Source organism: Lycium ferocissimum, chromosome 2 (genome assembly GCF_029784015.1).
Source record: "Lycium ferocissimum isolate CSIRO_LF1 chromosome 2, AGI_CSIRO_Lferr_CH_V1, whole genome shotgun sequence".
NCBI lineage: Eukaryota > Viridiplantae > Streptophyta > Magnoliopsida > Solanales > Solanaceae > Lycium > Lycium ferocissimum.
In genome coordinates, this window is record NC_081343.1 from 62,165,829 (window position 1) to 62,179,275 (window position 13,447).

Below are 13,447 nucleotides of genomic sequence, written 5' to 3' on the forward strand. Positions count from 1 at the left end.
ATACAACAAAAAACCCCTTTTTTCTCTTTCTAATGTCTACGATGCAATTGGGGCTTATAGGCATAAAGTGAAGATTTGAGAACCATTATTGAGGAATAAGTGTTGCGTAATCATATTGAATTCGCAGTTTTGAAAGCGCTTGGATATAAATTGGTTGATATTTGAAGGGTAAAAAAATTTAGAAGTTATATTTGAACATGAAAACACAATTTAATTTTGTGAATAATTTAAAAAATAAAAAAAAAAAAAAAACTCATAAAACCATTAGCCTCACAACAATGGACAGCCCCTTCTCCTTTCCCACTTCAGGATTTGGAGTAATATTTATGTTAAGAGGAATCGCCTAACAGACAATTTTTTTTGCAATAAACAAACCATTTTTGTGTATTTTTGGAAGAGTCAGAAAATTGTTTAAATGGCGCGCGGACTGCCCGCAGGGTCACAAGCACACTGGGTCAAATGGCTACCGACTGAGTCCGGAACTGAAATGACCCAAAAAAAAGCGCAAGTGAACCAAAATACTCTTAAAAAAAGAAAAAGTGATACCAAAGTATCCTTAGGGCAGTAAATTACTGCTTATTGAACTTAACTGAGACAGATTGAACTTAACTGAGACAGTTAAGTTCAATAACGCAATAATTTACTGCGTTATTCGGGGTTTTTTTCACTACTCTCTTTCGTTTAAACTTTCACACTTTTTTTTTATTCTTGATCTCTCAAATCTCTGCTAAATTCGTCAAGATATTAATCTTTCCTAAAACCCCATTTAGTAAATATGCATGATTTTTGCTTTACATAAATTACATATTGATTAGATACAATTATACCTATATTATATATGAGTTATATTTTACGTCCGTCAGCTTTTTTTTTTTTTTTAGGGAAAAGGATCAAAAATACTCTTCTATTTTGGGGAAAAAAATTATCCTCCGTTACAAATTTGGATCAAAAATATCCCTCCCGTCGTTAAAGTTAGCAAATATACCCCTGTCTTAACGGAAATCCCTAACATAATCCAATTTTATTTTTAAACCCGCTCCATTTAAACCCGACTCAACTAAATAAAAAACTCATATGGGTTATCGCTTACGTAATGGGTAGGCTCAGGATGTAGGATTAGGGAACAAGTTGGTCGCATATGGATTTTTTATGTAATTGGGTCGGATTTAAATGGAGCGAGTTTAAAAATGAAATCGGGTTATGTTGAGATTTTTCGTTAAGATAGGGGTGTATTTGCAAAACTTTAATGACGGAAAGGATATTTTTTATCCAAATTTATAACATAGGATATGTTTAGCCCCTTTTTTCAAAGTAAAGAAGCATTTTTTTTTTTATTCTTTTCCCTTTTTTTATGCATTTGGATGGACGACTATTTACATTAATTCTTCTGGAAAGAAAAGTGCCAACAATTATTTTTAATTTTCAATGGCGTGTGGACTGCCCGCAGCTATGTTTCTTGACAATATTACCCTCACATACTTCTTATCTTCAGCTGTAAATCCACCAGACATGAATGTAATTCAACAATAATCCCAAGGACAATTTAGACCAGTAAAACCAAAAAAATAATGGAGGTTAGGTAAGACCTTTGGCCTTTAGACCAAAAATTGGAACTTTTTCAAGTTTTACGCATCAAGATTGTTTAAAAATTGAGTCTTTTTTCTTTCTTGATCTCTCAATTATTTGCTAAATTCATCAAAATATCAATCTTTTTTACAACCCCATTTGGTAAAAATGCATGATTTTTGTTTTACAATCCCATATGGTTTAATTCTTGTGTGTGGTGGAATTTTTGGATATGTTAAAAAAGGAAGCATAGCTTCACTTGGTGGAGGTTTGGGTACTGGTTTTTTGCTCATATTAGCTGGTTATTTGAGTCTCCAAGCATTTCACAAGCGTAAAAATTCTTACTTTGCTTTGATTCTTGAAACAGGTATGGCCCTTTCATTCCCTTATTAATAATTGCATGTATAGAACAATTGAAATTGTTTTAAGTTGAATTGTATACCCTTTACTCTTTTGTAAGTGCAAATGTAATAAAAACTTATATTTGTTAGAGTCCTATAGAGGGTCTCAGTCTTGGACAATCCTCACCTTATGAGCTAGTTCTGAGGTTGAGTTTGTCGTTGTATCAGAGCCGGACTCATTTCAATTTATTGTTTATCGGATGTTGGTCAATCTTATATTGTCCACGCTCCAGATGATACTTGGTATCCTTGTATTGTTTTGGACAATTCTTACGTCATGAGCTAGTTTTGGTTTGAGTTAGACCCAAAGTCTATTTCTTTATCAATCTAAAAATTTTCAATCATAACCTGCAGCCTAAATTTGGAACTGCCGTGGTTTTTTTCCCATGACATGTTGATATAGTAGTGAGGCCTGATCTTATTTACTGTATAAAGGTCTGAGTTTTGCTGCTCTGCTTTAGATCTAAAGAACGTGTATTTGTGCTAGAAAGTTTATGTGAGCTGTATGGTTTGCAGCAGAGGATAAGACATTGGTATTGGATTGTTTTGATTCCCCTTCTCCTACTTTTATAGGATGATCTAATTGTTTAGTAACTTGTCTTAGTATCTCTTCTTATGTTTTGCATTTCCATTCTCTGTTAGTTTGTTTTAAAGCTCTTAAATTGGTCCTTCCTGTGAACTGAGAAATTCTTGGTCGCTGGGCTGGGGGAAAGTGAACGATGATGCTCAACATATGAGAAACTGATGGCTTTCATTTGAGCAAGTACTAAATCATGCTAAGATTTCTAAATTCTAGTTCTTAACTAACTAGACCAAATAGAATTGGAATGATCGTGTATCTCTCCATCCCTTGCTTCAATGTACCCTTAGGGGTCCTTTGGTTCAAGACAAGGTTATTCCAGGATTATAACTAGGAAAAGTAATCCCGCCTTTTATATGGGATCGATAATCCCATGATTTTGGTATAAATTTATCCAGGTTTTAGCTAATATCCACAACCAAACACTGTGCCAAATTTAATCGCAAATTTGCTACTGGGATAACCCCCTAATCCCTGTAAACAATGACCCCTAATATCATTCTTTTTCTTGGTCCTAATGGCAACTTTTAGGTAATGCGTGATGCTGATCATGCTACAGCGGTGGTAAAAGTGCAACAGGTCACATAATGCATTTGTGTTTTACCCCTTTTAGAGAAAGTGTATATCATGTGCCAGAGAGGTTAACGTGCAAAACACGATAACCATAGGGAGATAAAAGGCAGTTTCTCCTCTAACCAGTTTATCATCAACTCTTAATACAGCTATAAAGGATTAGCAACTCCTTCAATCATGATTCATTAGATTCCAGCGTAGTGTCACATTCTTTAGTGCATAGGCTTCTTCTAACCTTGCACTGGGGATGTCTTAAGAACTCACTGCTCTATGCATTCCTCTTTAGGTCCTTTTTTTTTTTTTTGGTTCAATTTTATTCAGCATATCACCTAGAGGCTAGAGCTTTAAAGCTGCAATAGGAATTACTTAAGATGTCTAGTATGAATTTGAAGCATTTCCCACAGCCACCAAGGGTTGATATATCCTTGGTATGGACAGAGGTGGATTCAAGATTTTAAGTTTCAGGGTTCTAAATTTTAGGATGGGACAATTACTGAGTTCGGTATAGATAACAACAACAACATACCCAGTGTATTCACACAAAGTGGGGGCTGGGGAGGGTAGAATGTACGCAGACCTTACCCCTACCTTGACAGGTAGCGAGGTTGTTTCCGATAGACCCTCGGCTCAAGTAAAGCGGAAACACAACAATTAGTAACAACAACAGAAATCTTTATACATATTAAGTGAAAACTTTAATATAAATACAGAGTTTTAGCCAAAATTACTGTGTTCTTCCGAACCCAAAACTTGTATTGCAACTCCACCCCCGGGTATGGATCCCTCTGACATTCTGGATGCCCTGCAGTCGGCAGTATCAAGTTCAATCTTATACTTTTACTAAATTCTTCATAGTTCTATTTTGTAGAAACGGAAGATGTGGGAAAAAATGTGTTAAGTTCTTGTTTGTTTTACATAATCATGATTATATTCTGATTCAACAAGGGTAAAAAGTGAAAGGTTCATTCATTTTCTTGCGATCACATTGAATTTCCTTTGTTTTTTGGCTGGACAAAAATTATCTCCACTTGACTTTTTTTGGCTTGAAACAGTTTGTGCTGCTGTGTTAACATGGGTTATGGGACAGCGGTACATGCAAACTTCAAAGATAATGCCAGCTGGCATTGTTGCTGGTATCAGGTATATCTAACTATAAATAATGTCATACAAGTTTTGCTGTAAACTTGTAGTATTTCATTTATCTGTTCTGTTCCATTCATAAAAATATTACATATTATATATAATATGTAAAGTTGCTTTATCGTTGTCTCTATGTCTATGGTAGTACCTTTGGTGCAAACTGAACATTAGGTTGCTATGCACAGTGATGTCAAATTTCCTAGAACATCGTATATTACCTTTCATTTTGTATATCTTCTTCACTTTATGAGGATCACATCTAAAGTTTGAATTGGTAGTTAAATTAACCCATTGTTAATCGCAGTGTTATCAAAGGCGCGCTTAAGCCCTGAAGCGAGGCTCAAAACATGTTGAGCGCTTCGCCTCGCTTTATGTGCGCTTCAGTGTCATCATCAAGGCTCTAAGACATACTTTTCCTTGCCAATGAGCCTCTCTTGGAGAGGTGACACTAGATGATTAATATTTCACTTTATCGTAATATTTTTACAATTTCTTTGTCCATACATTTGTTATTCATGCTTATTATTATTAATCTTGGACTAAATATATGTATATTTGTATTTTTGCACCATTGCGCTTTTTTTTCATTAAAGCTCACGCTTTATTTGCGCTTAAAGCCCCAGCTGACCTTAGAGCTTTTTTGCGCTTTTCGCTTTTGATAACACTGGTTAATCGTTGTCCTTGACCTCTCAACCCGCTTATCCTTTTAAATGCAAGGTCACAAGTTTTGTCTAGATTAAAAAAGATTTGTCGGATTTTGTCTATGGCGGATAGTCAGAAAGAAACTTTCCCATCTCTAACTACCTATGGTTAACATGAGGAACACTGAACAGCATCACAAGTTCAACAGTTCTTTGGATATATATTTTGAGGATCGTCCAACTAGTTTATTTGTAGAGGTCGCAATGTGTCTGTTTTTCGTTTTTTAGGTAGTAAAAGAGACCATAGGTTCTCAGTCTAGAGAGGAATACACTGCCATTGGATGATCAAATATGAAATACACCAAATCAGGGAAGGTAGTGGTGCCAATTTGTGTGATATCCTAACGAAACTGCAAGGGCAGTAATAATATAATTGATTCTGGATTGCATTTAACAATTTGACCTTGTGGTCAATGAAGTGCATGCAAGCCTTTGGTGATCAGGGTTTAAATTCCAGCCAAGACAAAAAAAATGCTAGGTGATTTCTTCACATTTGCCTTAGCCTTCCTGAATAGAGTTACTCGGTACTTATGATCGTTAGAGGTAGCAGGTACTCTGTGGAATGGTCGCGAGGCACACAAGCTGACCAGACATCATTATCAAAATATGTATATATATGTATATAAAGTTGATTGTGGATTACAGTAGTTTGAAGATGCACCAAACTCGCATGCTTAGTTTCCTATTTCATTATTTTTTGTGGGTGTTCTGTTTGTTCATAGATAAAAATCTTGCGAAAAATATTGTCAGGAAAATCAATAATGCTGATCTGATATCTTCTTTTGCAGTGTGGTAATGACTGGATTTTACCTTTATAAGATCGCCACGGGTGGAAACCATTTCCCGGCTAAAGCCGAGTAATGGCATTTCACTATAACTGCGGTTCCGTTTCCAAACAGTGTGTGTGTACTGAGAAAAGCTGAATTCTTATCGCAAATTACTGTATATGGCCACACCTGCACTTTTTATTTTGTTTTTTTGAACTGAAAAACATTGTCTCTATGAGTAGAATTTTGGTTTCTGTTGCTCTTCATGGCATTTTGTCTTGATTTAGCATTTTTATTTGCAGCTAAGGTGTAATTTCCGGTTGTTAATGAATTATAACATATACCTGATCTTGAATTAACGCCTGCATAGAAGCAAGTGAATGGGATGATCCTATTAGTAAATCTCCAAAAACAACTTGGAGAGAAACAGCAAAAAGAAAACCTTTTGAGTTATAAGTAGCAAAGTAGAGAACGGAGGGCTCATTATCCCCAAGTTTTGAAGGTTGTCATTGGTCCTAAAGGTTGGCCTCACACCATTTCTTGATCACATTATGAAAAAGAAATGGATAAAATTGCTAGATAACCGATAAGGCTGCACATACGTGCATAGGTGATATAAATAACTAGTGGCTGGTTGAACGAATTCGGGTATATTTATCTTAGGATTTTAGATGTCCCTTTACATATTGATTTGCAAATTTGCAGTACGAAGGATGTTAAATGTTGCAATTTGGAACTTAAGTGTCTCATTTACGTGGGTATGTTTTAAAAAAAAAAAAAAACTTTCTTCAACTCTCACGAAAACATCACTGTTTATCAAACGAAATCACTAACTCGTGACAAGTAAAAAACAACACTTTCCAGCAAACACCAACAGAAATTTGTTTCTTCAATAATCAATACTATCAACTCTTCACAACATTTATAAAACCAAACTTGGCTTGCAGTGTACACCATAACAATATCCTATGAAGTTCAAACTTGGAGAAAGCTCAGTCAGCAGGCAAGCAGCATCAAACATATTAAACAAGATTCATACAACAACGAATGATTCCACTGTACGGATTACACAAATAGGGTAACACACTATGATATGCAATATCTGCAAATCAAAAGCTTGTTGGACCACGGGAAACAGATACAAAAAGTAGCATCTCTATTTGGAATCAATCCTCCGCGTTTGCGGTGCAAAGCGAAATATTCTCATATACGAACAAGGAAACCGCTAAAGAGTGTCCGCCCCTACATAGGTGGAGACAGAGGACACACAAGGGAACCAGTATCGACGTTTGCCATCTCTGTGTCCATCATCGATCATGGCAAGCCCTTCCTGTAGGATGCATGAGAGCCATATTTGTTAGCTCCAATCACAAGAAAATCTAGAAGGAAAATCTAGAGCCTTGATGGAAAAGACGGGAGGAAAGAAGAAGGAATGACATCAAAAACTTACCTCTAACAGTGTTTCAAGCGCATCAGTTGCACGACCTGAAGACCAGTTTAGGCGTCTTTGTACCTCATCAACTGTCACAAAACCTTGGGCCTGTGGCAAAGGCACCATTAAACAATCACATGAGTTTCCTCTTTTAATATGTTTTTTTGATTAAATGCCTCAAAGACATTTGATTTGCACAAATCAGCATGATCGCGTTGGCATTCGTCTAGTTTCAATTCAAGAAATTTATCAGTTATTTTTTCTATACTTGTGGAGCCATAGGGGCATGGTTTTCCACTTGGTGAAAAGAGCAGAACACCAAAATCTGCTCCCATCAGATCTGCTGCACTTGAGCCTAAGGGTCTTTCGGAAACAACCTCTCTGCCTCCACGCGGTAGGGGCGCGTACACTCTACCCTCCCCAGACCCCGCTTGTGGGATTACACTGGGCATGTTGTTGTAATATATCTTTTTGATAACCAAGAAATCCCCAAGGGCCAGAGGCGCATGATGCCAAACTAGGTGGATAAAGAACCCGCCCCTCTGCCCTTCCTCTTTTAATATATATAATAAAGCAAGCTCAGGTGCACCTACTAGGCAATGTTTCAAAGTAAGAACTAGCAATCTGGGGGAAAATCTCTAAGCTAAATGTAAACCTTCTAGCAACATTCACATATTCAAAAGGAAAATTGAATGGACCATTAAGTGAGTACTAAGTAATAATTGCTAAAACAACAGATTTCCTTTAAGTGGCCAAAATAGAGCCGAGTACTGATTGAAGAAACCAAACTTCTGAAATATTAAGGGGGAGGGGGGGTGAGGGGGTGGGGTGGGGGAATGAACTGCATTAAGTGAAAGTGACAATTTTTACTGCATGGTAATTACCTAACAACAAAAATATCCAAAGAGAGAAATTACCTAACTAAATGAACCTGGAGGAAACATAAAGAAGAAATGTTATACCTGGGCCAGCTCTAATATTTCATTGTGATCCTTATTCAGTTCAGTAGGGACAGATCTAACAAGCTTTTTCTTTCCCACTGTGATCACCTCAAAACCACTACCTAATACCTGAAAGATGCAATTAGATGTTAGAGTTTAGAGTTCGAGCAACAGTATCAAAACATACCAGTCCAAAAAGAATGAATTGTTACTAAGTCAAATGACAAACTTCAAATCATGTTTTTAGACAGCTTTGTATTACTCCTATCTTGCATCTAAATAGAGGGATTGCATGAGCAATAATGACCTGCAACATTAATAAAACAGACGAAATAATTGTTTAAAAAACATTATCCTGCAGTTTACTATCCTTTTTTTTTTTTGTGACATATGTGGTTTGTAGTACAAATTCTTTTTCTACTTTATTATTCTAAATGGAGGAACTAGCAAAATCAAATATTCTGGTATCCAAGGGTGCAACATGAAGAATCTTCATATTTAGATGCGCAAAGCACTAGAATGTGAAATATGCTCTTCAAGCTAAATGGAAAAGAGGATTTGGTATATTTAGCATCAGTTGCTCAATCTATCATTCAGTTACTGCCAACTGAAACATAAAAGCTTGAGCCAATACCTTCAGCTTGCTTATAGCACGCAAGCAGTCATCCTCAGATATTGTCTCGCGAACAGCTTTCCGTTTCTGACCAAGCAGTTTACAAAGATCATCCAAGCTTATCAAACCTCCATTGTGGGGTCTAGTAGCCAAGCATACTTCAATAATCTGTACCCCTGCCTAGACAGGTGGCTTCATTTAAGTCCAGTTCTCAATTTCTCATAGATTTATCAAGAAATGATAATACTTAGCTATTATGGATATTCAATGAAAAAAGACAAGAATTAAGCATGATCTACACAATATATCAGACGCGAATCACTAGATAGAATACTGCTCAAGGTTCGATGTCATATACCAACAGGAATTAGAATTGCTAAGTTGCAGTTTGCATCTCAGCTCATAGTGCGAAATAACATGTAATGTTCTTCTCATGCACCGTTAAAAAGAAGTTCCTAAGCATGCTTTGCAATAACCAAAATTACTGAGGAGATTGATACCAACCAAGTTCATAATAGAAGTCACCAATCCCCAACAATTCTGCCCAGAAACCCTTGTTTGATGCTAGAGGATCTACTCCGACTTTAGCACACATCTCGTGGAACTGTGCCCTGAATGCAGGATTCTTGCGAATGTCATTCTGCAAAATAAAGTCTACTTTTATTTTAAATGTTTTATAAACAAGTGAAAGCATGTATATGAATTTGAATTAGGAAGTACCAAAGAAGCAGAATGCACAACAGAAACCTATTTTACAATACTCCAGTTAGAAAAGAAAAGGAAAAATATTCATCAAGCTCAACCGGCCTGATTTGAACCCATCCATTTGAAAATTGGATAACGGGTCCGCCCCTCTACCTTCACCACTTAAATACCAGACCTTTTTTCTACAGCATGGTTTGAACTCATGACGTGCGCCTAACCTACACATCACGCGCAGCGCTCTTACCCCTAGACCAAAGCCGCGGGGGACTTTTCTCGAAATTGGATAACGGGCCCGCCCCTCTACCCTTCCCCACTTAAATACCAAACTTTTGTCTACAACCGGGTTTGAACTTGTGACATGCGCCTAACCTACACATCACCCGCTGCGCTCTAACCACTAGACCATAGCCTGGGGGCAGCTTAACCAGCCCGATTGCTGCCCAAACTTTAAAACATCACATATTTGACAACATATCTCCATCTTATCTCTTAATACCATCCCAATACCATTATCTTTGAGAAAAATACAAATGGTGGAGTTCAATTGCAATCCTTTTGCTAAGATAACCACACATAAATCCAAGTCGACCATAAATAAGCTGAAAATGCATCTTCTTCACGCCTTTTCCGGAGTTATCAACAGATGGCCAAGTTCAGATAACTTAGAGACACAAATGCTTCCTCAGAACGTATTTCTAACAGGCATAATATAAATGAGACCATTACTATTTGGAACTACATAGTTCTTTCTTTAGCTATAATCTTTTCAAATATTTACATATTAAAAGTACTTCTAATAATTAAAAAGATTACGATCCACAATACTCTTCTTTTTGTAGTTTACAATACAGAAGTTCTTATTTAATTAAAAATTGATATCTTATTTCACAAAATAAGACACTTCAATCATAATACTCCTACTATCATTTAACTAAGGATGAAGGGAGTAGGAGCGGAGTTATAGTGTCAGCTACAGGTTTGGCCAAACCTAGTAGCTTCGATTCAAACTATGTATTTATTGTAAAATTCATTGAATATGTACATATTTATTAAAAAAAAAAAAATTATGACAAGCGAACCGGCAGCCGCTACCCTTCGGGTGCGCACAGGGTAAACCCCGCTCCCGTGCCATAGCCCGTAAACCACACAGGAGAGATAACCCCCACTTGGCAAGCCCCGTGCGATGAGCTCGACCAAGAAGACAAATTCCCTGTTGTCTTAGGCAGGGGGTTCCGAACCTGAGACCTCCATTATGGAAGCCCCATGCTCAACCAACTAAGCCACCCTTGCAAGTTGTACATATTTATTAATTTATAATCCAATAACAATCCAGAACCTGTAAAATTCAAATCCTGGCTTCACCTCACTAATTAAGGTAAAAACAAACAAAAGTAGCTTAAACAACAATAAAAATATTACTCCTTAATCACTAAAAAAACAAAAACAAAAAATGCAAAAACCTTGTGTTTGCGAGCAAAGTCTTCAAGTTGAGATCGAAAAGTAGAGAGCTGTTCTTTCATAAGATCTGTTCTTACTTTCGCCACATTTTCACCTAACAATCGAAATTGATCCTTCAAATCAAGATCGCAAAAACAAAAAGAACAGATATTAGGCAAAAAAAAACTAACTAAAAACTTTGTGGGCGAAAGTGAAAAAAAATATAAACTTTGGTTACAAACCCTAGCTGCTGCCGCCCCCTGTAAGCCTCCGATTCCCGGTCTCCGCCTCATCCTTCGTCGGTCGTCTTTACTTTGTTAGGACAAAATTATATTGTATGTAAGGTCAAATTATTTTTTACGTAGATATTGAATCTTAGCTTCTTGGAATGTTTTAATTCTTTTATTTTGATTACCTTTAAAATAACTATATTTGAATATACACGAAGTCATACCGATTTGTCGTAACTTATGTTGTAATTCTGAAACGTAATTTTTTACCTCTTCTTGTTGTAGCTTTAAGATGATTCAATATGATTTTTGAGTAATTCAATAAGACAAGTCGGTTGGATATAACATCAAGTTGTACTACTAGGTCATGACTTGCATATACAATTTTGAAATGTATTTTTTTCTGTTTATTTTTTATAGCTTTGAAATCATCACAATTCGATTTGATTTACGTTAATCCAATATGATAACTAAGTTAAATATAATATGAAGTCGCATCGGATTGTCATGACTTACATGTTACGGTTCACCAGTTTTAATTTAGCTTCCCGATACTTCTTTATCATCTCTATTGCTCAACAGAGGCTATTTTAGCCCATTTTTCACTAATTTAACACAGCCAGCTACGCGCAAATATCAAAAGCTAGGACAAAATTTCGATGAAGAAATTCCACAGTTTTCCCTTCAAATGGATGGTGTTTAATTTTTGCTTTTTAAAATCGAACTTATGCCTGGGGTTATTGATTCATTAAGGGCGCGAGGCATAACTTATGGAATATTATGATGCGAAAATATAAAGGAAAAAGAATGTAGATGCCCCCTGCAAACAAAATAATTATCCTAAAATGTCCCTTACTGTCATGCCCCAAAACTATTTACCCGGATGTCCCCAAAATTATGATACCAACGTGGTATGACTCCTATCTCTTTTATCATGATGGTATCACAGAGGACTTCTTTCATTTCTTCAAAAAACACTCATCAATCCTCTATGAAACTCATACAACAACGATAACATTCTTTATTTCTTAAAAAAACTCTCATCAATCCTCTATGAAATCATAATCGTGTTCATTTACAACAACAACATACCTCTACGGTATAATCCTTATATACAATGTGAGATATCATGGGAGGGATAAGATGCCTCTTACGTATACCATCATAATATCTACTTCGGTTTATTTAAGTGTCTTATTTTCCTTTTTTGAAAAAGAGGTTGTTTTCGACAATATGAATTTAAAGGAATAATAAATCTTTAATTTAAAATCATAGGATTCAAAAGTCTACCTTTGTCTCTTGAAAAAAAAACTTAACTTAAATGGGATGAGTATTATACATTAGATGGGTCGTGTTCATTTATTCAAAAAACACACTCTTCTAAATAAATCTCTATGATATCATCATCTTGAACGTTATAAAGGGGTTCGGGGAATACCTTAGGGCAAACGCTCAGGATATTAGGTGAAGGATAAAAATTAAAAACCAACAATTTGAGGAGCAAAAATTAAAGACCAATGCCTTTGAACGACAATCGCGCAAATGACCCCAGTATCTATTTGTGCAAACTTCCCCCTTATTAGGCCTTCACTATTAGGTGGCCCAAAAAAGATGGTGGGCCTCTATCGACATTTGGGCTTATTGTGCCACTGACCCTCACTTCTGTCCCTTTATATAACGAAACCCTCTACTCCATTATCGCCGTCGGTACCCTTCTTTTTCATTTTGCCGCTTACATTTTCTGCAAAATCTCACTTAAGTGTTTATACCAATGAAAGAAATACACGTGTCTTGCATTTTTCACTCTGATTTGTTCTTTTTTTGACTAAATTGTTTAGTTAGGTGTAAATACCGGGGAGCAGCTATGTTATGTTTAGTGAAAAATTTACTGCCATCGAGTTTTACAGTAAGACATATGTCTATAATTACTGTTCTGTTTTGGAATACTTGTATTTTTTTTTTTAAGTACTTCGAATTCATATCGCTATGATGAGTAAAAATATAAAAGTAGTGGACTGAAATATCCATTGATGAATAAATTAATTCTGCTTTTTTTTTTTTTTTTTTTTTTTTGGTTTTTTTGTTTTTCGTTTAATCCCTGTGATGAGTGATTTCTATATTTAACGTTAAAAGTAGACTGATCTTTAATGAAGATAAATATCAATTCTGAGGGATGCATTATTTTTCTTACATTGGCCCTTATTTAGATTGTAGCTGATAAATAAAAACATAATGTTCAGTATTTTTTTTTTCACCTCAACTTTTGATAGTAAGATTCTTTTTTTTTTTTTTTTTTTTTTTTAATTTTGGTATTTGGAAATTTCTCAACTTTTTTGTTCCAATTATTGATTAATAGATAAC

At 35.8% G+C, this 13,447-nt stretch overlaps 2 protein-coding genes and 1 non-coding gene across 3 annotated transcripts; 2 read left to right on the forward strand and 1 right to left on the reverse strand.

Annotated features, from left to right (window-relative positions):
• The first annotated feature begins 1,589 nt into the window (after positions 1-1,589).
• On the forward strand, positions 1,590-5,902 carry LOC132048289 (protein FATTY ACID EXPORT 6-like). The gene is made up of 3 exons (XM_059439195.1): positions 1,590-1,933; positions 4,173-4,260; positions 5,750-5,902. Exons 1-3 carry the CDS (start codon positions 1,735-1,737, stop codon positions 5,820-5,822), a joined length of 360 nt encoding a protein of 119 aa, XP_059295178.1. The 5' UTR covers positions 1,590-1,734; the 3' UTR covers positions 5,823-5,902.
• Positions 5,903-6,624: 722 nt separating this feature from the next.
• On the reverse strand, positions 6,625-11,171 carry LOC132046616 (vacuolar protein sorting-associated protein 22 homolog 1). The gene is made up of 7 exons (XM_059437299.1): positions 11,099-11,171; positions 10,880-10,990; positions 9,219-9,354; positions 8,736-8,890; positions 8,123-8,230; positions 7,179-7,268; positions 6,625-7,058 (listed from the first exon to the last, which is right to left on the reverse strand). Exons 1-7 carry the CDS (start codon positions 11,147-11,149, stop codon positions 6,954-6,956), a joined length of 756 nt encoding a protein of 251 aa, XP_059293282.1. The 5' UTR covers positions 11,150-11,171; the 3' UTR covers positions 6,625-6,953.
• Positions 11,172-13,179: 2,008 nt separating this feature from the next.
• Positions 13,180-13,262, forward strand: LOC132048488 (small nucleolar RNA R21). Its single transcript, XR_009413019.1, has one exon. It is a non-coding gene; the product is annotated as a small nucleolar RNA R21 (small nucleolar RNA).
• The last annotated feature ends 185 nt before the right edge of the window (positions 13,263-13,447 follow it).